Source organism: Apaloderma vittatum, unplaced genomic scaffold, assembly GCF_000703405.1.
Source record: "Apaloderma vittatum isolate BGI_N311 unplaced genomic scaffold, ASM70340v1 scaffold8779, whole genome shotgun sequence".
In the NCBI taxonomy this organism is placed as follows: domain Eukaryota; kingdom Metazoa; phylum Chordata; class Aves; order Trogoniformes; family Trogonidae; genus Apaloderma; species Apaloderma vittatum.
In genome coordinates, this window is record NW_009733512.1 from 14078 (window position 1) to 39812 (window position 25735).

General features: G+C 38.6%; 1 protein-coding gene across 1 annotated transcript in view; it reads left to right on the forward strand.

The window, feature by feature from the left end:
• Positions 1-25735, forward strand: part of WDR35 (WD repeat domain 35) — a gene marked incomplete at its 5' end in the record, with an annotated part of 44472 nt that overhangs the window by 13650 nt on the left and 5087 nt on the right. The window contains 12 exons of the mRNA XM_009875931.1: positions 2117-2177; positions 11309-11453; positions 12690-12759; positions 13510-13563; positions 15518-15627; positions 17113-17323; positions 17895-17975; positions 18105-18241; positions 21015-21218; positions 22148-22294; positions 24100-24232; positions 25253-25363. Coding sequence (XP_009874233.1) covers positions 2117-2177; positions 11309-11453; positions 12690-12759; positions 13510-13563; positions 15518-15627; positions 17113-17323; positions 17895-17975; positions 18105-18241; positions 21015-21218; positions 22148-22294; positions 24100-24232; positions 25253-25363 — 1464 coding nt within the window. The remainder of the gene's footprint in view (positions 1-2116; positions 2178-11308; positions 11454-12689; positions 12760-13509; positions 13564-15517; positions 15628-17112; positions 17324-17894; positions 17976-18104; positions 18242-21014; positions 21219-22147; positions 22295-24099; positions 24233-25252; positions 25364-25735) is intronic.

Here is a 25735-nt window from a genome sequence, read left to right on the forward strand (position 1 = left end):
AGAATTAATATCAACATAAAGGAAACAAACTATAAATAGTTTTAAAACCCAGATGTGGTTTCCTTCGGAGGTGGAGGCTCAATGTATTTTTTGGAAAAGAGGATGTAGAATGGTTTGAGTTGGAAAGGACCTTAAAGATCACCTAGTTCAAAGCCCCTCTCACCAGACCAGGTTGCTCAAAGTCCTGTCCAACCTGGCCTTAAACACTTCCAGGGAGGGGGCATCTGCAACTTCTCTGGACAGCCTGTTAGCGTGTCTTACCACCCTCACAGAAAAGAATTTCTTTCTAGTATCTAATCTAAATCTACCCTATTTCAGTTTGAAACACATTACCCCTTGTGCTATCACTACACTCCCTGATAAAGAGTCCCTCCCCATCTTCCCTGTAGCCCCCTTTAAGTACTGGCAGGCTGCTCTAAGGTCTCCTGGGAACTTTCTCTTCTCCAGGCTGAACAGCCCCAACTTTCTCAGCCTGTCCTTATGGGGCCTCCTGATCATCTCTGTGCCCCTCCTCCGGACCTGCTCAAGCAGGTCTTACGCTGGGTACCCCAGAGCTGAACACTGTGCTCCAGGTGGGTGAGAAATTTCAGAGTGTTGGGGGAAGGAAATAAAAATACGGTTTTGGAGGGTATTTATTGATGGCAGAACCAGAAAAATAACTAATTTAATGAAAGGAATTCCGTTCAGATCTTTATCCTGAAAGAATGCAGTTCATACAGTAGCTGTAAATGTAAATTTTGCCATTCTCATGTGATTGATAAGCTATCACTGTTGGTTTAAATGGGTAAGGTGTAGAGTCGCAGTAGTCTGCTACCACAATTACATGAACTGTTCAGGAGACGAGAGAGCTATGAAGAACTAATTATATATTCCATTTCCTGGAGACTCAGGAAATTCACATTTTTGCAGCCCTGTTTTCTTTTTTTTTAAAAAGAAATTTAAAGAATTGACAGTAAAATCAGCTCGTTATTTTCTGTACTTGTCGTTCAAGATGTTCGTATTTCCCTGTGTGATCATCCTAAAGCTATTTAATCCTTGATTTAGGCCTGAAAGAATAAATACATCAGCAACAACAATGAAACATTGGTATCTATGTTGGGTTTTATTCATGTGTTTTTTCCTGACCTTAACAGACCCATCTGACGTATCTGTGCCATCAAAGCCTTCCCAAGCAGGAATATAAGAAGGGGAAAGCTAAAAAGCCTCATTGTGTGGTACCTGCAGTATTGCAGGGAGGAGGAATAACCTTACTCATAGTTCTGCCCACATTGTAGCCTCTTGGAGGTTCAAGAAGATTATCTGCAAAAGATAGAACAAAAGTCTGAACTTCTGGGTGCCAACGAGAGGATCTGCTGCAGTTGATTAGATTATCTTTTGCATGAAGCACTAGGCGAGGCTTGAGTCCCTGAGAAATTGCTGGTGTATGGTGCTAATAAATATTCTCAGTGCGTGCCCTGCTGAACAGGGGGAGACGCTGCCTGGCTGGCCTGCAGTCAGCCATTGACCCTGGTGGTGGCACATCCTAACATATTTTTTTTTCTGGTAGATTCTCTCCTTTCCTTAAAACAGCTGGTTGTTTTTCTGTCTACAAGGGCACGTAGTGACAGGATGAGGGGCAATGGTTTCAAAAGAGAAGGGTAGGTTTAGACTAGATATCAGGAAGATGTTCTGTACAGGGAGGGTGGTGGAGCACTGGTACAGGTTGTCCCTAGAGGTGATGGAGGCTCCATCCCTGGAGGCATTCAAGGCCAGGCTTGATGGGACTCTGAGCAACCTGGTCTAGTTAAAGATGTCCCTGCTCACTGCAAGGGGCTTTTGGACTAGGTGACGTTTAAATGTCCCGTCCAGCCCAGCACATTGTGTGATTCTATGATTTTCCTGGTTTGGGTGTGGTATCTTTTATAGCGCTAATTGGCAAATCTCTCATTATTCTTATGCTTATGCTGCTTTATTTTTACTGCAGTCATTGTCCCTTTGTTTTCTCTTGCTGATCAGCATTAGATAATGTGAATTAGATTATGTGGGTTATGAGATACACTGACACAGAAAGCCTTGGACAACTTACTAATTTGCAAAAAACATGATAGTAATGACGCTTGTTTTTATTCCCATACAGTATGTGCTGGTTCTCTGCAATTCTATTGGCACTCCCTTGGATCCAAAATATATTGATATCGGTAAGCAACTTGCAGTAGTCTTATTCTGTTGGTTTTTTCCTGTTTTTTATAATGAATTTCTTAGGCACATCTGTTATTCAGTCAAACAATCACTGTGTGGTAACACTCCTTACGTCCAAACGTAACATTCCGTTCTGTATGTGGTTCCAACAATGATTTTCACTTTTTGCTTCTACTTGAACTTTCTCTAAAAGTAATAAACATGTAACCAGGGGTCTCATGTTGTGAACTGTAACTTGTGTTGGAAATGACCTGTTAATTACTCTGTTAATAAAAACACTGGCTTATAAAAAAGCAATCCTATTCCTTGTAAAAAATGGCTAAATTTAAACTGATTCTTCCAGTTAATACAAACTATTTACAATAGAATTTTTAAGAATCATTACTTTCCCCCCCCTTTTTTTTGATAGATATTCATGCTGATTCAGATTTTCCTGCAAAACAGTGGTTAATACAACTCATTTCTAAGAAAATACACCTTTTTTGTAGAGGATCCTGTTTCTCGGAGCAATTGAAAATGTTTGATTGGATTTAAAAACAATATGTTGGAGTTCCCAAAATGTCTTTAAGATCAATTTCTCATCTTTCAGGGTTGATAATATCTTTTCTTTACCATCTTCTTCACAATTATTTTATCTACCTGGTTTCAGTTTATAACTTAAAACTAAACTGCAAACAATTAAATCAGTTAATTGTAACAGAAGTACAAAAATACCACCAAATCCTAAATAGATCCGAATTCCAGGCTTTCCCTAAAAACTGCAGGTGTGGTGCAGAAACTTGCCTTGTAATTGCAAACCACTATTTTCTGAGGGTTTTGCTAGCGTGTGAAAAGTAATGATTTTTCCCTTCAAATAGATAAGGGAAGTGTGGACAACCTGACATATTAATCAGCTTTTAAAATAATTATTCCACTTCTGTTTGTTCGTTGTTTGGGGTTTTTTTTGTCGTATTTTTAGCTTGTTATCCAAACAGATCTGAATTTCTTTTCAGAGTAGACACGGTGAACTCCATTATCCAGTTTGCCTTTTGAAGCTTGATTAACTTTTCTGTTTTGCTAAGAGGCTAAATTAATTGTAAGGAAGTTCTTGCAAAAATATTTATTTGCTTTTGAATGAAAGAGGAGGGTATAGCTATTTAAATGAAAAGTGTATACTTATTTTTAGAACCTCTTAGGTAAAATGATGGTAAGTAGAAGGTGTATTTGGCAGTAGACATCTAATATCATTCCTCTTTGTTAGAAAGATGCGGTCATATAGCACTTTCTGAGCACAGTAAATTACTTGGGAAGATAAAAATATTCTGTGTATGGTTGATACAGCAGAGGAGCAGATAGCTACATTGCAACAGGTTATGGATAATAAAAAAGATTCCTTCCATCTTATTATTCTTTATTTATGGGGCTCTGAGCAACCTGCTCAGTTGAAGATGTCCCTGCTTACTGCAGAGGGGTTGGACTAGATGACCTTAAAGGTCCCTTCCAGCCCAATGTATTCTGTTAGGCTGTGATTAATGTGAAGGTACTTACTTAATATGTGCAAATTGCTTTGGAAGTTAGGTGCTCTGATTCTGCAGCAATTAGGTTTCATTTTTAGACAAACCAAAATTTTTTCCCTACCTGTGCCAAATAAAGATTTAGTTATTATGACGAGAAGCTTCATGAACTTCTTTTTATGTAAATTGCCTCTCAGAGCCATTGTTTCATCCTGACTGCTAAAAGGAATTCTTCCGTCTAAATTAATGTCATTGGAAAAGTTAGTTCCAAGCCATAGTGCTAATACTTGGTTTTAATATTAAATGTTAAGGAAACAACCATTCTATCTGATAAATTAGATGGGAAAAGAGTCCAGCAAAGTTTTGGTAAGATGGAAATGATGAGGAAAATAAGGTGAAGAACTATAAGACAGGTAACAACAATTCACAGAAGAATGAATAGGTAGGAAGAAATACCAGCCAAAGAATAGAAATAGTTGAGACCATAAATATTAGTATTTTCCTCAACCAGTGTTACTAAACAGTTTTATTATATATTAAGTAAATTGTAAATGTTCAGTTTTTCAGTGATATCAGGAGGAAATCAGCTGTAAGCCAAATATGTATTGTGAAATTTATGCCCTATATTGTATATCATAATTAAAATGAAGAGTATGCTGCTCTGATGAATGAGTTTGACTTTCATCCTATGGAATGCATATGAAATACTGTGATACTTTTTAGTCTTCTAATTTCGTATGTCAATTTGATGCCCTCTAACCACCTTTTACAATAGAGGTGGCACAACGGAATCTTAAGGAACCAGAAAATGCAATTTTATAATGGCTGGAGGTAAAAAGTAAAAAAAAAGTCCAAAACTGAGCACTGAAGTAAGATGATGTGGTGGGTGGTAGTGGTGTGGGTGAGGTGTCTGTTGTGTCCCCTCTGCCCCATCCCCCCTCCTGATCAGATGTCTACACTGTACGTGCCTACTAGTCTCCTGGACTTCCTTGACAGGTGGGATTGGGGCGGCGGGAGCAGGATTTGGGGACTTGTAGGGAGTAGTTCATCTCATTTCTCCAGTTGACACCTAAAATAGGTTTAGTGAATCATTCCTGAAAGGGGTCCTTTTTGTCTCCAGTGGATACAAAGAAGCCCAGTGCAACCAGCTCATCTCTGTCAGAGGTGTCTAAAATTAGGTTAGATGGATCCCACTCAAATGGTCAAAATTAGCTTTGCATGTACACCTCTAGTTTAAACTTTGTTCTTTGCATTTTTCTAGTGTTCTGTTTATGTGAGCGTTTGAAATCTGTGTGATAATTTTATTTATTCACATTCTAAACAAAGGTTTTGGTTTCTTTATGATTTCCCTATTACAACCCATCTCCTACCACTGTCTATACATAAGGAAAGTATTTTCTCCAGGGACTGAAAACAGTTAAAGAGAAATTCTGTTTAATCGAAAAATGCTGCTGTTGTTCAAACTGTATTTGAAGAGATTAAACAATCTGGAAAAAGCTCCTCTTCCTTCAGCTTAACTAAGCTTTTTGCAGTCTGCTTCTCTTCTCTCCAGTGTCGGAGGATCAGTTTAATGCGCAGATTTACAATGCTCTTTCCTGGTGTGGGTTCATTTGTGAAAAGGCTAGGCATCAGAGCCTTCAGCCTCACAGATGAGCAAATACTTGAGGTTAGGTATATTTGCATTTTTAAGTCCTGAAATATTTCTGTAGTCCTAGTAGTCCAGACATAACAAGCAAGTCTTTCATTTCTCTATAGTAAACACAGCCAAAGATTCAACATTTTTTTAAAAATACATGCATCTTCTGAGACTCCTTTAAAGTTAGCCCACCAAACTTACAGAAGGGATTGAAGGTAAATTGGAAAAGCAAATGCCTGTACTTGCAACACTTTTGGAACACGTCATGCTGGTTTTATCATAGATGCTCTCCTTTTTTGTAACTTTTGAAGATAAACGTTTATAGATCAGTGGATATATTTATAACATAACGTCAGTCTGTGTGAGATGTAGACACTTGTACTCAGTCAAGGTCTTAAGCTACAGTGTATCATGCTGTTTATCATCGTTGGAGCTTCTTGGCAGTAGAAGGTGTAATAGTTCCAGTTTATCAGGGTGCTGAAGTTAAGCAGCTGGTTGCCCTTCCTGAGGTAATAGAGAGAGAAGACCTTGTAGAACTTTAGAAGGCAGAAGACCTTTCTGCAAGTTCCTTTAAGATCACAGTTAGTCCATTATTTCAAACAAATGCATGATCCTTTTACCTTGTTTATAAATGAAAAAAAATCAGCTTTAAATCTATTATTAGGTGAGAATAATCGTTAATATTTTAAGCAGTACAAAGGTAAAGTTAACAATATTTCTTACTCAGGATTGGGATGGTGTTACTGACTTGTGAAAAATAGATCTGTCTGTGAATTTTATTTTCTTTCCTTTTTTTGCTACCAAAACAGTTTTTTAAGCTATTCTCTTTGAGTAAAGTGATAAATTATTGCACTGAGCTCTGTCCAGAAAGTAATTTGCTTAGGTATTTTTGTGTTTTGAACTTTTGTTCTTGTTTCAGACTTATAAGTGGCATCTTTCAGAGTGGTTTAAAAACCCTTGGGTTGTTACTTCACTGGATTTTCATAAATGCTTGAGAAAAATGCTTTCTTGTAGAGTAGGATCTCCCTCCACAGACCACTCTATCTGTGTGCTCCTGTCCGTACTTAAGTGGGTGCTCTTGCCTGCCATGACTCTAAACAGTATTTTTGGACTGGCTGTAATTACTGCAAAGGGAACACACATATCTTTGTTGTTTACCAGACTGCCTGTTGTTTGAATAGCAAGCACCCGGTGCTCTGCTGAGTGTAAAGGTTTTTACTTTTCCTTGAGATTTGGTGCCCTGCAGGCCTCTTGGGCTTTGACGTGGTAGGAAATGAATAGTGGAGAAAGAAGATTGCTAATCTAAGGATGGAGCATTTGAATAATGCATCTGAGAACATGTGTTAAGGCACAACTTTTATGAGTTGTCAATTTATAGCATTTAATAAATATTTAAACTTTGAACGAAGTGCTATTAATTTTCTAATGACGAAGTGATTGTAACAGTGCTCAATGTCCTTATTCCCTTTATTCTGTTGAATTTTAACTATGTCTTTAGCTTTCTAATGCTTGCCTCTGCTAATGATGGCAAAAAAGGATTAATCAGTCATTATGTGGTGAAGGGCCATCACTTCAACTTTCTTTAGACATTGATGGATGTTTATACCTTAAAGCTCTTCCTCGTGTTGCTCCTTATTTTGTTCAAGGGTATTTTTCTTCTTGTGCTTCCTGTGCTGTGTTTTTAGGATCCCTCACAATTGCTAGTGCTTGCTAGCCCATAAATTAGTCTTTTCTTCATTGTTCCTTCCTGCTAAGGCACGTTAACCAACACAGTTTCTTCTGTGCTTGTTTCACAGGCTTTCTGTCAAAGTCCTTTCATGACTAACTAAATATAGGCTACAGAAGGTTAAATATCTTGTTATATAATATCTTTTTAATGGAAACACAACAGATGGTATCTGCTAAGAAAATCAGACTGGATTATATCATCTTCTTACATGCGCTTAGGAGCACTGACATGGGGAAGTGTTGACTTCTCTTTCCCATGTGTGTTAGCACCCAGTGAAACAAATAAAGCAGCCCCGGCACCGTACAGGTGGGTTAAAGGCAGAGGGCTGGAGTCGTGCCTCGGTGTCTGGCCTCCCTCTGGATGCCTTAAGGATGACTGAACTACACGTGAAACACCACTTGAATGGCAGTTACTTAAAGTTGATCATTTTAAAGTAAACTGTAACTCATTTTTCGTATTATTTCTTTGTGTTCTGTAAATTGTGGTCGTTCGTGAGTTGTCCCATGTGCACTTCAGTTGTCCCTGCTGATGACATTTTCTCCTATTTATCAGCTGACACTTCTAGAGACATTTGAATCAGGCTCTAAAATTGGGTAGATGTTATTGCTCAGACTGAGTTTCGTTCCAGTTTCTCAGGAACAGCCTGTAGCAGCCTTGTATGAGAACAGCAGCTCAGTCTTGTATCCGTCTGTCAGATTGCTTCCTTTCCATCAAATTTAGGTGGGATTACTTGTCTGTCTTGTGTTTGCATATCCTACTTCATACACTAGAAAGTGTTTCAGCTTTTTCGTGCAGCGAAGTGATATAGTCATGCATTAAGTTTGTTCTCCATCTACTTTCTTTAAAGAAGATTAGGCATGAAAGTAGATGTTTTCTAGTTTTGAAGTGAGATAGAGTGAGTGTGGATGAAATACAGGTATCGCAGGAGGTTATTAGAGATTCCTGGATATCTAAGAACTAAAGTTGCTCTCCTGCAGGGAGGAGGTTTTATGAAGGAATCTTGAAAAGAGGTGAGAAGAGAAAGAAGGGCCAGAGAAAACTTAAAGGGCATTTGTTTCACACACTGGGTGGTTTTTTTGATGGGGTGATCTGTTTAATCCTTTTCAGTGTTTGATCACTGAAAAGGAAGGCACCCATTTAAATATTCTTCATACCTATTTTCAAGGTTTGAAAATTAAATATTAAGGCATTAATACTGAAGCTAGCTATCTGCAATCAGTGGGAAGAGCTAGACAATAGAAGTCCACGTTTAGCATAGAAAGCTGCTTTGCAGTGGAAATGCTGAGCAGAGGAGTGTTCAAATCTCTCACCTCCTTCTGACTTACAGTGCTTGCTTTTCTGTCTGCTCAATAGCCAGAGCACAAGTTCTTCAAAGGTCACCGATGCCCAAGTGAGTAGCACTTGCTGTGAAAGTCAAGGCCACTGTATAAAATGATAATACTTCCTGGCACCAAAGGAAACTCAGTTGTTAAACCAGCTGCCTAGAAAGGGATTCTAGGTCTTTCTCAGGCTGAAGAGATTGAAATGAGCATCTTTCCTTTCCCAGGAAAGGACAAATCCCATTCCTTCCTCCTCTGCCCCAGCAACAGTCCAGACTTGGAGGGGCTGGGGCATCCTCTACTCCCGTTGAATCTATGTTATGGAGCCAAGCGTTTTAGGAGCAGAGTATAGCCCAGTGATTAAGGCTCTCAGGCGAGAAGGGGGAATAGAACAGGATGGAATACTTTAAATCAGAAGGGACCTACAGTGATATCTAGTCCCAACAGCCCTGACCACTCTAGGGCTGACCAAAAGTTAAAGCATGTTATTAAGGGCATTGTCCAAATGCCTCTTAAACACTGACAGGCTTGAAACATCAGCCACCTCTCTAAGAAGTCTCTTCCAGTGTTTGACTACCCTTGCTGTTAAATGGTTCCTAATGTCCAATCTAGAGTTTGATTTTTGCTTTCGTTTTCCACAGATGTTTGTATTTTTTGTGTGTCTATTTGTTTAATGACTGTCCATTATAAAATGCTAAAGCAATTCCAGAAAAAAATCTCCTGTGTCCTACTGTTATGCAACTGTTTAAGCTATATTGGCAATTTAGTAAGAGCAGCGATTCCCACATATAGCTACTGCTCTTCCAGATGTGTTTTTGAATGGATCTGGTCCTTAGGATTGGGTCCGGGTGGTGTGTGGATTCCACATTTGGCTTAAATCCAGGCGTGGCTCAAGGTTCTGTTGCAGAGGGAAGGCCCTGCCCTCCCTGCTGGCTGCTCATTCCGGCCCCCTCCAGCATTTGTGATTTTCTCTTTAATCCAACTTAAACTAATCTTTTATTTATTTAATTCTGAGGTCAGTTAAATGAATGAACTGATCCAACTTACTGTGTCCAAGCTACTGCTGGAGCTGATATAAAAGAAGTGGCAGGGCTTGGCGTGTGGGGTTTTTTTGACAGAAACCATCAGTTTAAGTCCTAGGCATGTTCATAAAATGTCTAATTAGTTGTAGGCCTTTGGATAAAGCTGTGTTGCCATTTTGTTTCTGGATCACAGCGGAGCTTCTGTGACCATCCTGTTTTTGTAGACTGGGGTATCTCAAGGTGTGGACAAATGAGTAGGTTTAGGCTTTGTGGAAGGTCTGCAGATCACCTGAGGAGTCACCTGGTGAGTCTGAGGAATGCCCATGGCTTTCAGGTGTGGGCTTAGTTTAGCATTGTCTTGGAGTAAAGTGTTTAATTAAGCATGGACTAAGCTGAGTCCAGTTGTGAGGCTTAGTACTAAAATTTGGTATTTTGAGCAAGAGGAAACCTTATTCCCTCACAGGTCAGGAGATTCTAATGTTTCATGTTTTAAAGGATAAAAGCATTGATTACTACGGCACGTACAGCATGTACAAGGTAATAAAAGAACAAAGCAAGTACACAGAATTTATTAATGCTATTAGTGAAACAGAGACTCTATCCTTCAGTTTTATGTGACTATTGAAATGAAAGTGTTAAAAGAATATGAAATATACCGAGTTGCACATAATGTAAACAAGTGTACTGCTCCCATGTTAAGCATCATCACTAAGCCTTCTTATCCAGTATTTACATTTATACTGACAAGTGTTCTACAGCCATCAGGTAGTTTATATAATCCTCTTGGTTTCAAAGAAAAAAAAATCTGTTCAATCAATCTTCCCCCATCTGTCTCTCACAGCATTGCTCTTCTTTAAGGCAGGCTTATAGCTCCCTCCAGAGTTCTGTTCTGTGCTGAAATCCTGAAAAAACCGATTCACTGTAAGAGAATCGGATTTTGTGCTCACAGCATGTATGACTCAGTGTTCCATTAACAGGCTGAGCTACACAAGTCTTTTGAATTTGCCTGTTTTGTCTGGTAGCATACAGATTTACGTGTAGAATTTGAACACTTTAGGGGATTTGCTTCTTAGGTTTCTACATTTTTCAATGTCTTTTTATGTGCTTTCACTGGTATTCAGAAAGATGAAACAAGGGATTGTAAAAGGGGAAAAAAAAAGAGCCACAATAAAGTCGAAACAGTGCATTATGAAGACTATATACTCATTTATCCACATATTCCAGATGAGCTGAGTGTTAAAATAAAGAAAATGCTCCACCTTCCTACCCTGTGATTTTTGGGTGCAAAAAAATAAGACTAAGAGCCCACTTTGCTAAGTTTATAATCTTCTGCTATGCATACGAAGAACTGTTATTTGGCCCAGCTATTAACCAAGATAAAAACAGCATTTCTAGGTCTTGTCTAACTCAAAATTAATTAACTGTTTCTAAGTGGTGCTATTAAAGAATCTCTTCTAGATTGTTAGCTTTTGAGTAGTCTTCCTTTAATTTTTATTTGAGTAATTACAAATATGTCAGATACGGAGGTATTTTGTAGCTCTTTTTAGAGATTGAAGATATTCCTGAACTAGCCATTAACCTGAAAAATTGTCTATATGTATTTGATGTATTCTGCATTACTGTACCAAAATTTGCTGAAATAATAGAGAGAAGTGCGAATTTAAAAATCAGAAATTGTAACGAATTTCTCTGTTGTTCTGAGCAAGGCCACAAGGCTGCAGTGAAATTTCTTAGCAATTAATTAAAACTGCTGCTAGATTGTGTGGTATGTGTGTGTGGTTTGGTTTTTTTTTTTAATTTATTGTTTGGTTGGATTTTTGCTTCTAACCTATGCAGATACGGTTTCATTCTTCAGGGAAGAAGTTTACAAATTAGCATCTAGTCCAATACTTTACTGCTCTAATTTTAGAATCGTTTGGGTTTTATAACAGGGCCGTTGTTTGTCACAATGACTAAAACGCACGTTATAGCAGCTTCAAAAGAAGCATTCTACATCTGGCAGTATCGTGTGGCCAAGAAGCTCACAGCGATGGAAATTAATCAGGTAGCCCGGACCAGGAAAGAAGGCAGGGAAAGGTTTGTCTTCAGGCTTTGTCATTTTTCTTCCTTGCCATTGTTAGCATTGGCAAGGATGGATTCTCCCTTGCCTAAAATGTGAACTCTCGTCTTCTCATTTTCCTACTTAGATCTGATGACTTGCAGGCTCATAAGATTAAATACGAAAGAAGAGTTTTTCATAACAAATGTGTGTTTGTTATCCAAATTTTTTGGATTATTTCCTGTCCAGTGTCTCCATTTGCTCACTGCGTGCTTCCTGTACAGAGCTGTGTGTGATGCTTTTTTCTCCCTCCCCTTGTTCTCCTCCGTACTCGTGGTTCCTAGGCAGCTGTGTTCCCTCTGATAACTTTTAACTGCTTCTCGTGTGTCAGTGGCTGCAAGGACACAGTCTGTCCAGCTAGTTCTTCTCTAAATATGCTTGTTTCTGTATTTTTGGTGCCTAATTCCCTATGGACTTTTCTTCTCTCAAGCTAAACAAACTGAAGTCAACATCATCTTGCCTCTAAAATATTTCCTTTGCTGATGCTCATTAGTTGCATTAATTTTTCTGTCATCTCCACAAGCTTACAACTTTGTTACGATTTTCCACTGTGTTGTATTTTCTTCCATGGAGATAACTACAGCATCTTTCTATAACTGTACCTTCTTCTGTCACCATATATCCGTAATAATAATTATTTGTACACAGTGTAATAACTTGTATTGTTCTAGTACCTGAATGTTCTTTCCTTCAACAAGATTGTAAATTTGATAAAAATACCGCTAAAAATAACTGTAATTAAGCATAAACTATGATTTTTAGCATTCGAAAATCTTTCCTAATGCTACTTTTTAAGGCAAAAGAGAAATTGTGATGCAGTATTGAATACAGTACCACGTAAGTTTGGTGGATATGAAGGTGAAGCTCTCCACAGTTACAGGGAAGAGCCTGAGGAGATAGGGAAGTGCATGTTTGAAGAGGGGCAGTTGGGGTGGTTGATCCTTTGCAGGAACTTCTTGTTGCAGAGTGAAAGTTTATAGATCGTATGGGAATAGACTGCTAGGGGCTGTGAAAGGGAAAGCAAATACTGTACCTTTATATCAATACAAAGCACGCTTAGCAAAAGGATCTTACTGGAACATAAGAACAGGCATAACCTTTATTCTCTTTTCCAAATGCAATGGTTTCTTATCCAAAGATTGAAGATGCCTGTATGCTATCAAAACCAATCCTTTATTTGAATCCTTTTTTCTTCTAACTTTCCCCTTCTACAGGATTTATCATATTGATGACACCCCTTCAGGATCTGCAGATGGACACCTTGATTACAGCAGAGCTATTGAAGTGAGTGATGCTTTTAACTGGTTTATTGTGCTGTCACTGGTAACTTGAAAGAGAAGTACTTAGCATTGCTTTATTTATTTTCCTATATTTTCATTAGTAGGAGTGATCATATGTAAACTTTCTTTTATTTCTACCTTTTGTAAATGTTATTTTTCTTCCTTCTGGCTAGTGTGTTGTTACTATGTCGTCGTGTATTACTGAAAATATACAACAAACTGTAGGGAACACAGAAAAAAGCATATTCTGAGGTCTGTTACGAAGACACCTGCTGTCTTCTTGCCTGAGACGTAGTTCCCCCTAATTCAGCAAAGCATAAGCTTGTTGAAACTCAGTAACCCTCTTAACCTTTTCTGGTATTTTGGGGTTTTATTACTTTGTGTGTGTGTGTGTGCATGCCTGCTCACTTTTGTAATTACCAATATGCCTGAAATTAATTACAGGCCTCACAAGTTGGGAATAGTTGCCTTTTTGTGTTTTCTGTTAAACGGCTGTCACATTTCGGGTTTCTTATGCTTCTGAAGGAGGGGCAGGAGAGGAAAGGAAGCTGTTAGTATTATCATTAGGTTTCCCAAAACAAAAGCTACTAATACCAGAAACGAACCATACGCTGTATAGTGACAAGCTGTGATAGCCCCTTTTCATGTGGATACTCAGCAGCATTCTTGTATACTTGAATAAAACTTCTTTCTTTAGCAGTGCGTTCTTACTGCGGCATGAAAACTGACACTGATACCACTTGTGTACTTTCAGGGAACGAGAGATCCAATTTGTGCAATAACAGCATCTGATAAGATACTACTGGTCGTAAGTTACATCATTACAATAACTCCTAATTGCCTCTTGTGCCTGTAGGCAGGAGATTCTTCTTTGAAAGCATGACTGAATTTAGAATTTTATATGGATGGAATCTCTTTCTAGATGTCCTTAAAGATAACTTCCATTCTTCTGCTAACCTGGACTCTTGCTTTAGGAGGGCTAATTCACCGAGGGCCTACAATTCAAGTGTTGCCTGAGTTAGTATTTCTATTTAGGCTTTGAGAAAGTCTGAGCCAGGACTTCATTCTGTAATCTGAATTCTGGAAACTCTCTTCTAGGCTGCCTGTAAATGACCAAAGATTTACAAAGTTTGTCTGTTTACATGTTAATACTATAATGTACGGTGATAGATATTGCCTGTATGTAGTGTGCTGCCTGGATAGTAATACGTTTATGGATTATACATGTGTGTTATGTCTGAGGTATTTTATCATGCCAAACAGCTGCTGCCTTTTTTTTTTCCCTTATCTGAAAAGAGTGATCTCATCTCATGAACAGACATACTAATCAAGCAGAACAAAGATGAAAAAGAACATAGTTTCTCCATTTTATTCACATTCTCAAGAAAGATCTTGATGTTCTCCCATGTTCCTACTCCAGTGATTGTTTTTTGTTTTGTTGCTTTATCCTTTGACCGGATTTTACAAAGTCAGTGGATAACAAGGAAAAAACATGAATGAAACAAATGTATTGTTTAGTAGGTGACAAGGTTTGCTTTTGAAGAATGCGAGTGAGGAAATGAAATTAAGAGAATAATTAATCGGTGACTTTGGTTGAAAGGAAGGAGATGAGGGGAAATGGCTTGGGGACCAGATTTGGATAAATGTGCTGAAGCTGACTGCATATTACAGTGGTTAGATTTTCTACCACCTCTGACCAAATCTGCTTTTCAGTTTATAGGGTTTACAGATGTGAAGAAGTCAAAGACAAAAGCTAATTTTTACTGAGGATCTTAGAGGTGGATTTTTGGGAAAAAAAAAAAAAGGAATAAAGTTCAGACTACCTTAAAGTTTACTACTGACTCATTTCCAGCATAAGGGTTAATCAGTAGTTCAAATAAGCTGTGTATGTTGTTGGGTCTACAGAAACACCATGAGAAACTGGTGGCAGTGATCATTTTGGTCCAGGGATGTCAAACTCATTTTAGACTGCTGTTCTAATGCAGGGCATGGGTGTGGTGTTTGGCAAAATAAAGTATATCCAGTACCTGAAGGGGGCCTACAGGAAAGCTGGAGAGGGACTTTTTATAAGGGCATGTGGTGATAGGGCAAAGGGCGGTGGTTTTAAACTCAAGCAGGGGAGATTTAGATGAGATATTAGGAAGAAGTTCTTTACTATGAGGGTGGTGAGACACTGGAATGGATTGCCCAGAGAACTTGTGGATTCCTCATCCCTGGAAGTTTTCAAGACCAGGTCGGACGGGGCTTTGAGCAATCTGGTCTGGCGGGAGGTGTCCCTGCCCATGGCAGGGGGTTGGAACTGGGTGATCTCTAAGGCCCCTTCCAATTCAAACCATTCTGTGACTCTGTGATTGGTACTTAGAGTTGTTTGCTGTTACTCAAGCCCTGGAATACCCGGTATATTTTACAGCATTTCCTTTACAAGCTAGCTCAGGTGAGAGCTGTTAGCATGCAGATGGCACTACACGAACGCAGCTGTGCTGCTGTCAGTCCTGAGCTGGTACTGCCCTATGGCACTGTTTGAGTGGATTTACCAGCCTGGGACAGGGATCTTTTCCCTGTTGTCCTCTTTTGTTACAAAGAGTATCTTGTTTCTGTGGCAGAATTCAGAACTTCTTGCATGATGACATTCCCTCTTTTGATTTCTGCTTTGCCATTTATCTGAAAACTCTTTTATCTAGGATAGCATGTAAGTAAAACCTTTTTAAAGAGTTTATTGATGGAAAAAAATATCTCAATAAGCGAGCACTGCTTTTCTCTAGGGAAGAGAATCCGGAACTATTCAGAGATACAGTCTTCCTAGTGTTGGTTTAGTACAGAAGTATACCCTGCACTGTCGTGCCTATCAACTGTCTTTGAACTGCAACTCCAGGTAAGTTGTGGATCTGCTTCTAACACAGGCACCCGATTTTAAAATAAACCGCTACAATTTGTGGAAATACATGAATTATGACTTATGTGATCCTATAATAGTTATGTACAAATGTCACTTTAACATAAACTGTTAATTTTAGTTGTTATTAATGGTTGCTTAACTGTATACTTTTTACTAATTAATTACGTTTGGCCAGTCATCGGATTGCTCTGAGAGACTGTTAGTAAAGTTCACTCATGTTTTAGACTGTGTGGGAAGTTTAAGGAAACATATATGTGAAAATATCTTTGTTTTATTAGATAAACCAAACAAGCTTCCTGTGATCATGAGATGAATTGACAAAATTATCTTATAACACGGATTTTTATATTTCTCAGGCTTCTTTCTATATCTGTGTCCTTCTAATGCCTGGAAACTTAGTTCATGCCATGTTAATTTTCCATTGTTACAAGCTGCAGCTGGTGGCAGTGCTTCTAGCAAGACTGGCTTTCCTAAGGTTCAGCTGTGCCACTACTGAAGTTACTTTCTGTGTAACAGTTATTTTTCTGTCAGGGAGAGCATGATGGTCTTGGCAGAAAAGGTAAAAATATACTGACTAAAGAGGGCTTGTAAGACAATTTTAATAACTTCAAAATAACTTTATAATTTCAAGTAACATTCATAATGTGTGTGTAGATCACACATCTTTTTAGGTATAGATGAAAAATAGGACTGTTTCATTTAAAAGTTAAAGTTTTGGACTTGAATTTCTAAATTGGTTTTGAAACTTTAATATGGATTAAGGTTGCCTAAATACTTTTCAGTATTTAGAAATGCTTTTAAAATGTCATTGTAGTAATTATGAGCTACTATGATTCACTACTGAAAACCAATGTAATGGGAAATTTTCAAGTGTAACCCTTCAGAAATTGTATTTTTTCCATATTTTAAATGACTTCAAAGATTAATTGCATTATACTTCATATTGTTTGGAAAAAAACCCTAAAGGATACCCCTTGTAGAAATATAAGAAATCTTGTTTTAGAGATGAACAATATGCATCACCGCACTGTCTTTTTAATTTAGGAATCTGCTTCATTGCCTTCTTGTAAATAATAGAAAACAATTCTGTTTGGCTGTTAATTTTAGGCTCTGTCAAGAAAAGTTTGGTGAAGGGCAGAACCTGCAATGTAGCCAGCTTGCTCGCTGAAGTACTAAGGATCTGCCAAAATGCTGGATTGAAAATGAGCGTATTTCAGAAGCTTTACAGGGCCAGGTCCTGTATGAGCAGATGAAAAACCTCTTTCTGTGTCTCCAGTTTCTCTCTGCTGTGCAGACCAATGAACGTCACGTGCGTCGCACTGAACCTGTGGAATTATCCTGGTATTAGGTTAGAGGCGAAATTTGGCCCGAGTCTGTCAATTTAGGGAACTCTTGCAGATTTACAACCTCGACTTGTATTATTTACCTGTTTCATTTTTTTCTTCCTTTGTTTTCTTGTAGTCGCGTTGCTGTCATAGACCTTTCAGGTGTTTTGACTTTCTTTGACTTGGATGCGCGGGCAGCAGACAGCGCAGGACAGCAAGTGGTGGGTGAACAGCTGAAACTGGAACGCAAAGATGTCTGGGATATGAAGTGGGCCAAAGATAACCCAGATTTGTTTGCAATGATGGAGAAAACAAGAATGTACGTTTTCAGAAACTTGGATCCAGAGGTAAATATTAACATATGTAAACTACATTTTAAAAAATGCTCGTAAGTTAATGGCTCTATCGTGAACAGTAAAAATACTGTGCTTACCCTTCAAATAGACAAGTGTTTATACAATATTTGCTTCTGGAAATCTCAAATTCTTGTCAGCTTTACTGTGGGAGTGTTGTTTAGGAACAAATAAATAAACGATCGGTGCTGGAAAGATAGAAATGCTGTCATATTTTTCTTAAATGGTTGAGATATTTTCATATTTTTCTTATGCTTTGGAAAATGTAAACACAGTTTCAGTAAATATATTTGTAAAACACAGCTCAGTTGAATTAAAATATTGTCAGGTGTTCCTTTATCTCTTTCTCATAATTTAGTTATAGAAAACATGAGAAACTTGAGCTATATCTGTGTATTTGGAATTGTCAGTAATGGTAATTTATTTTAGTATTTGTTTCCTGTTGGAAATACAATTAAATCCTAATTTAGAGGAGAAAAAAAGTCTCTCTAAGTATACTTAACAGATTTGGTTAAGATTTAATCAGACAGAATACAAGTTCATTTCTTTGTTATTTAATTTCAAGGAAGCTATACAAACTTCTGGATATATTTGCAACTTTGAGGATTTAGAAATCAAATCTATTCTTCTGGATGAAATATTAAAGGTAAGTATAATTAATTTTATTTTGTAGGAAAATTTGGTGTCTGTTACTGATTTGCACAGTAGATATTTATGTTGGTGGAAAATAAAGGTGACATGAAATAAAATTATGTTTCTTTATCCATTATGTTAGAATCCTGAGCATCCTAACAAAGATTACATCATCAATTTCGAGATTCGGTCATTACGAGACAGTCGAGCATTGATTGAGAAAGTTGGCATTGAAGAATCTTCCCAATTCATAGAAGACAATCCACATCCCAGACTTTGGTAAAATCTCTTTTCAAACCAACTTGGTTTAAATTTGTGTTCTTCTGTATTCTTTTCCTGTTCAGACAGATCTGGTATTAAAGTACACAACTTCAAATCAAAATCAGCCAAAGCACTATACACGTTAAACAGAACTGCTTAAAAACACAAAACCCCAAAAACATAATGAAAAAAAGGTAACATTGTGCTGAGCTGCAATCTGAAAGGCTGCTGGTCTCACTGAGAATGTCTCTTCATTGGGCTGAATCATCTCCAGAGGAATATTACAGCAATGAGAGGAGGCCCAAGGAGAGCCTTGCAGTTCCCTGCTAGCCTGGCTCCCCACTTCTTTTTCTTTTTTTTGGGTGGGACTGGGCAGTTCCAAGCTGTGTGATGTTAGGATTTCCCAGAATGTGAGAAAGCGAGGTTTTTGTTCCTGAGCATTTGAGAATTCATGTTTCAGGAGGTGCTGAGCAAGTGTCAAGACTCCTCTGCAGCCATCCCCAGGCTCCAAATTCTTGAACCCAAAGGAGGGGGCTCCTGTTAAATTGGAACTCTGTGATTTTGTGAGTGTTGTAGTACCTGAAGGGAAAGCGTGCTCTGTGTGTCACAGTACTGGGTACAGGGTACAGGCTCAGGACACCTTTTTGCTCTGTGCTCTCTGAGCCCCAAACAACAGGGCTCCCTGCTTTTAGGGGTGAATCTAAAGGAAATTAAAAAGCTGGCTGAAAAAAAGGTTGAATTAAAATTCAGGTTGCCCATAAGTTGAGAGGGTGTTTATTTATATATTTTGTATAGAACCTTGATGACAGAGAGCTTAAAGCCCAGTAGAAGGAACACATCAGAATGATAGCGGCATGAGTGGTTGACTAACTGTGTAGCATTTTGGACAGGCCATAAAGGACAGAAATGAGAAAGGCTGAGTATGTTAAACATGCTATGATGCAGACTTTCAAAAGTAATCTGAGAAAAGGAGACGTTGGCATGTTTACATGGACTCAGCTATTAAACTAAACTTGAAAAGCCTGCACAGCAGGCATGTAAGAAGAAAGCCGTGAAAACAGGAGTTCTGGAAATATGTTTAATATCCTATGTCATAAGAGCTAGAAGAGTAAATTCTGCAGTGGATAATTTAATGAAAAGTCAGTAGCAGGCACTAAAACTTCATTGGCAAGTTGCTTGTTGAATGATGCCAATTCTCTTTTTGCTCGAGAGATTGCTTCTCTATCTGTACCTTTAGTAATTTTGGCTCTGTTTCAAAGCTAACTGCTTTCTTGCAGTATTGGATGTTTGGATTGCATCAAGGTGGGTTGAGAGTTCTCTGTTGATTCTGACAATTCAGAGAGGAATTTAGAATTGCTGAAAGACTAAGACAACTTGCTTTAAAAATGTGTCCCAGAAAGCATTCCTTCCTATCCAGATGTGCTTTCAGCTCCAGAATGTACATTCTGAAAACAGGATTTGATAGTTATATGTTGAAAGTTTCTGTAATAGTAATTTAATTTTATTAGTTCGTTGTTTTGTGAGTCTTCATTTCTACTGTCTTGAACTAGCTGAAAATTTTTGGACTTTTGAAGTTGTTGATGCTTTTTGCTAGTACCATCTATGTATTTAATAGAAAATTACTATTAATTTTGAAAGTTTCTAAGTTTTATATTGTAAAATCACAAAATATAGGTCAAATGCTGTCCACTTTGCTCCAAAATTGTCATAAACTTAATTTTTGTTATGCAAGGAAACATACAATATGTCACATATTTATTCAGAAGAAATGGATTAGAAATGCTGGATATAAAGTAAATTTATTCTAGATCAGAATGGAACAGTGCCCTTAATGCTAGAACACAACAAACAGGATGACATATGTCACAGATCGATTAAATTTGCCATACTGGTTTTTTCTCAGTTTCACTGGTGTCAGTGATGAGCACTGGATTGAAAATGAGCGTATTTCAGAACCTTTACAGGGCCAGGTCCTGTATGAGCAGATGAAAAACATCTTTCTGTGTCTCCAGTTTCTCTCTGCTGTGCAGACAAATGAATGTCACGTGCGTCGCACTGAACCTGTGGAATTATCCTGGTATTAGGTTAGAGGATTCAGAAACTGAGTTGATACTGCCTGACATGGCTTAGATCACAGAATACAGCAATAACATTATTTATTGGTGTCGTCAGGGCCTTACAGCACTGGCTGTCAGTCAGCCAGTCTGAATTTCCCAAGCCTTATTTTTGCAGAAAATTCTGGAGCTCATCCAAACACCTGATGGATGTAGCATGGCCTGAAGGTAGAAATTCTGTATTTGCAGAACTAACCGATGGGACAGTACCAGTACAAGGTTTCCCAGCATGCTGTCCGAACTGAACAAGGAACATCCAGAAGGATAATTTACTCTGTGACTAATTCAGTTGGAGGCCTTCAGGCTGAAGCTGCCACAAAGGCGTGAAGTTGTGGAATATGCCTCGGTACAAATCTCTACATGGAACTGCATTGAGACTAGCAACACATAGGACAACTGTAAAACTCAAACCCTGCCCATTCCGCCCAAGCCCATGTCCATTTGAACAGCTGAACAAAAGAATATTAGCAGTTATTTGAACATCTTTCCAAAAGCAAGTACTGGATAGATCACAGAGTGTACTGGGGACAAGCATGCAACTGAACTGAGATTAGTTAGTAAACGGTATGATTGTAGTAACTTGAGTATCTTCTTTAAATAATGACTAGTTAAATGGATCCTCATGTAATTTACTTTATAACTGCTTTCACATCTATTATGTTTTGTTTTTCACACAGGCGTCTCCTGGCTGAAGCTGCTCTTCAGAAGCTGGATCTGCAGACTGCTGAACAAGCTTTTGTACGCTGCAAAGATTATCAAGGGATTAAATTTGTGAAGCGTCTAGGCAACCTGCAGAGCGAGTCAATGAAGCAAGCAGAAGTGGCAGCCTATTTCAGCCGATTTGAAGAAGCTGAAAGGATGTATCTGGATATGGACCGAAGGTAATTGCATGTAGTCATCTCAGCTGCAAATAAAGAATAAAAAGTCTGGAAAAAAAAAAAAGCTGGCCTTAAGGAATAGCTGGTTTAGTCCTGAAGACTCTTTACCAGATTCTGGAATGACAGAAAAGAATCAGAGAGAATTTTGTTGCATCCATAGATAACCAGTCCTATACATAAATCAGTGCACTCCAAACTGCAAAACATCAGCTGCTCTAGGTAGTGCCATGTTTCATGGATGTTTTTTCACAAGTATTTTGTGAGTATTTCAACTGAGATTCCAAAAATACAAACAATCTTAACTAATATTTAATTTATGTACTGTTAGTCTTAGCTGGTAGCCAAGTACACATTCTTTTCAATTACGTATACAAACAACAGAGTTGCTAATGAACTGTAATCTCTGGAGAGACAGAAAAGACCAATCAATGGAATTTTTGTTCAGGGATGAAAACAAACAAAGCAAAATTACAACATTACTGGGAAATATAAATTAACACTAAATAATTAACTAGACCACTGTCGTTACCAAAAAAGGATAATGAGAAATAATAAACAGCAGTTGTACGATGTGGCCTGTAGGTGGTGGTCAAACATGGAGAAGCCTGAATCACTTAGGCACATGTGAAATTTTTAAGCTTTGATTAACGGAGCCATGAAAAAATGTAGGGTTTAATAAAGAAAAAAATATTTTTTCTTTCATGCTGTAAGAATGAGAAACCTTCCTCTTCCCCAGTAAGGAGAAGCAGGATGGAGGCAGGAGCTGGGGAGAGATGCTCATTAGAGCCTGGTAACAAAAAACTTTCTTGCACCTAATTAACTAGCTGATGGAAGCGTGCTGGTGTGGAGGAGTGGACTGCCTTGTAGGTGCTTCGTTGCAACACTGATTTTACTGTGTTTGACTTTTTCCTGATACTTTGTTTTTAAACTAGAGATCTTGCCATTGGACTACGGATAAAATTGGGAGATTGGTTTCGCGTATTGCAACTACTGAAAACTGGCTCGGGTGATTCAGATGATGCCCTTCTTGAACAAGCACATAATGCTATCGGAGATTATTTTGCAGACCGTCAGAAATGGTATGTTCTAGAGGAAATAAGTTACAAAGGAAAGCATAAAACTAATTGCACAATTTAATTTATGAGGAGGGACAGCCGTTAGGAAAGCCAGGATGGAATAAACAGGATAATTCCTCTGGGAGGAATAACACCAGGTACCAGTACAGATTAGGGGTCGCCCTGCTGGAAAGCAGCCCCATGGAGAAAGACCTTGGAGTCCCAGTGGACAGTGAGTTGTCCATGGGACAGCAACGTGCCCTTGTGGCCAAGAGGGCCAGTGGGATCCCGGGGTACATTGAGAAAAGTGTGTCCAGCAGGTCTAGGGAAGTTCTCCTTCCCCTCTACTCTGCCCTGGTGAGACCACACCTGGAATAGTGTGTCCAGTTTTGGGCTCCCCAGTTCAAGAGAGACAGGGACCTACTGGAGAGAGCCCGATGGAGAGCTACGAGGATGATTAAGGGGCTTGAACATCTCTCCTGTGAAGAGAGACTGAGAGACCTGGGACTGTTTAGTCTGGGAAGGAGAAGGCTGAGAGGGGACCTTATTAATGTATAGAAATGTCTGAGGGGTGGGTGTCAAGAGGAAGGGGACAATCTCTTCTCAGTGGTGCCCAGCAAGAGAACAAGAAATAACTGGTTTATGTTAGAACACAGGAAGTTCCATCTCAACATGAGGAGAAACTTCTTTACTGTGAGGGTGACAGAGCCCTGGCACAGGCTGCCCAGAGAGGGTGTGGAGTCTCCTTCTCTGGAGACTTTCAAAACCTGTCTGGACGCGTTCCTGTGTTGCTGCACTAGGGGATCCTGCTCTGGCAGGGGGGTTGGACTAGATGATCTCTAGAGGTCCCTTCCAACCCCTGACATTCTGTGATTCTTTGATTTTGGAATTTTGAGATTTAGCTCAGATCTTATGTTTCCATTCCTGCATGTACCTTTAGAAAGCTGTTGATCAACTTTCTAAAAATGAAGGGGATAAAAATCTCAGTTTTGCTGGAAGTCTGTGCAACAAAGGAGGGGAGGAGAAGAGAACCTATTGTGTTGTATCAGGCTGGATATGGAAAGTATTGAAGGAAGAAAAAATCAGTTAAAAGCAAGAGAGAAATGCTAAACATCATTGAGTTTCAAAAGTAACCGTAAGCATTCTAGAATGCTTAAACACAGAAATATTTTGAAAGGTCCATAGTTCTCTCTGTCCTGTATCTGTCTCCAGTTATTGCCCAAATTGGGCACCCAAGGAGGATTTTAACAGTGCAATAGTGTAGTGGTATTTCTCCAGAACACATTTTGCAGTCAGGTACTTACTGAGCCAGTGATGTCTTTGTACCTAATAACAGGTGGAGAAATTTTCTTGTCTGAACTTTTCTTCTTGCCTTCTAAGCCCATGTAAGCTTTGAACATCCAGGACACTGTCTCTTACAGTTCCACAGCTCCACTGTGTATCGCCGTTACCCAGGCTACATTATCACAAAGAACTTGGGTCCCAAAGCAGTTGAAAACTTGCAATTAAATTCTGAAAGACTGATTTCTTGATGCTTTAGGTAATTTTAGAGAACGGTCTTGGAGATCTTGGTGCTCATGTTTTTAAAATATGGAGACTCAACGATAAAGCCCTTTTCTGAAAGGTCAGTTGTAAGTTGTTGTCCACTGTCAGCGATGATCTGTGCAGAGGTGGGAATACAGTTTTAAGGTTCCTTGCTATCCTAACCTTAACGCTAGTCAGGGAATCAATTTTGCTACTACTTCAATATAAAGATCTCTGAAAATAAAAACTTTCAATTTCAACTGTGTTTATATATCAGAAGCCACCACACTTTTTTTTCTTGTTAGGTTAAATGCTGTACAGTATTATGTACAAGGACGAAACCAGGAACGTTTAGCTGAATGTTACTACATGCTAGAGGACTACCAAGGACTGGAGAATCTCGTTAACTCACTTCCAGAGAATAATAAATTGCTACCTGTAAGCAAAAAGCACCTTTGTTTTTCATTGTCTTATGCTCAACCATTTATTTGAAAGTTCCCACTTTGTTAGGCTTAACAAAGAAAGAAAGAATGAATGCAGTCCATAACCTACTCACTTAAGCATAATGATGTTGCTTTGGTATTGATCTCCACTCTTACTGTTGGTTTTATATTCTGTCATTCTTCCTTTCATTTATTATCCAGGTTCCCCAGAAAGACCTTACTATTGATCACGCTTTATGACTACGTTATAATTCACTGCTTCCCTCCCCAGTTTGTGACGTTTCTCTCTGAAATAGCTGTGCTTCACGGAGAAGTCACTTCCTGTGGCTGGGCACTTGCTTTAGCTTTCACTTCGTCATCTAGTTTACACTGTTGGTTTTCTTCCCCAAATTCCTCCTGGTTACTATCTCTGGTTTAACTTCTTACTTAGTAGCTCTGGTAGGAATGCTAATGTACAACGAAAATTGAAAATACTCTACTAAAAGGAGGAAAAGTAGGTGGTATAGCCTGAAATGACCTACTAAGTAATATTTAATTCAAAACTATGATATGAGTAATCCAAAATGCTTGAAAAATGCACAACGTGCTTGTTTAATGTAATTTGCAGTTGTTTGAACAAAGCAAAACATAGCATTTTCTTTTTAACCCTTTTCCACTAGCAATGTTTCATGAAATATGCTAAATAGTAAGAACACAGTCCTTCTGGTATGATTTGAAAGAAAAAAATTTAAATAGCTTTTTTTTTTTTTAATTTAGAAGCAGCATGTTAGAGTACCACACTGTGCTAAAGATTTACAACAGTGCACTTTGTCTTTGCAGAATTCATGTGGCAAGCAAGCCCTTTTCCCCAACTTCATGGAATTAAATGAAACAATATAATAGTATCGCAGTTGCTAGACAATGTACTAAAAATGTGGTAGTGAATTTAACACAGTGCTGATGCTTTTTGCAGGATACTAGACAAATTCACTACCACATTTTTAGTACATTAACACAGTGCTGATGCTTTTTGCAGGATATAGCTTACATGTTTGTAAGAGTGGGGATGTGTGAACAAGCTGTGTCAGCCTTTCTGAAATGTAATCGACCAAAGGATGCCGTAGATACCTGTGTACACCTCAACCAGGTAAAACAGCTGTAGATAATATGCTTTACTGATACCAATTTAACAGTGAGATTTCTATCCTAATGTCCAGTTAAATACAAGTCCTTGTTAAATATCTGGTGACTTGTCATGATTTCTGGGAAATTCATACTTCAGTGCTCAAGCCAGTTACTTGAAATTAGGATTAGACCATTGGAGGGACAAAGCCATATACAGCAGCAGCACTTCTGCGTGTCTGTGTTTAGCGTGCTCAGCGTACGGACATTTGTGGCCTTTGTAGAACCAGCCTGTGCTGCCTCCGGATGGAATGGAAGGCTGGAGAGCTTCTGGCTGCTCATTTTCCACGTCCCCCTCCTTCCTTGTGCTGACTCAGTTGTATTTGTGGCTGTGTTA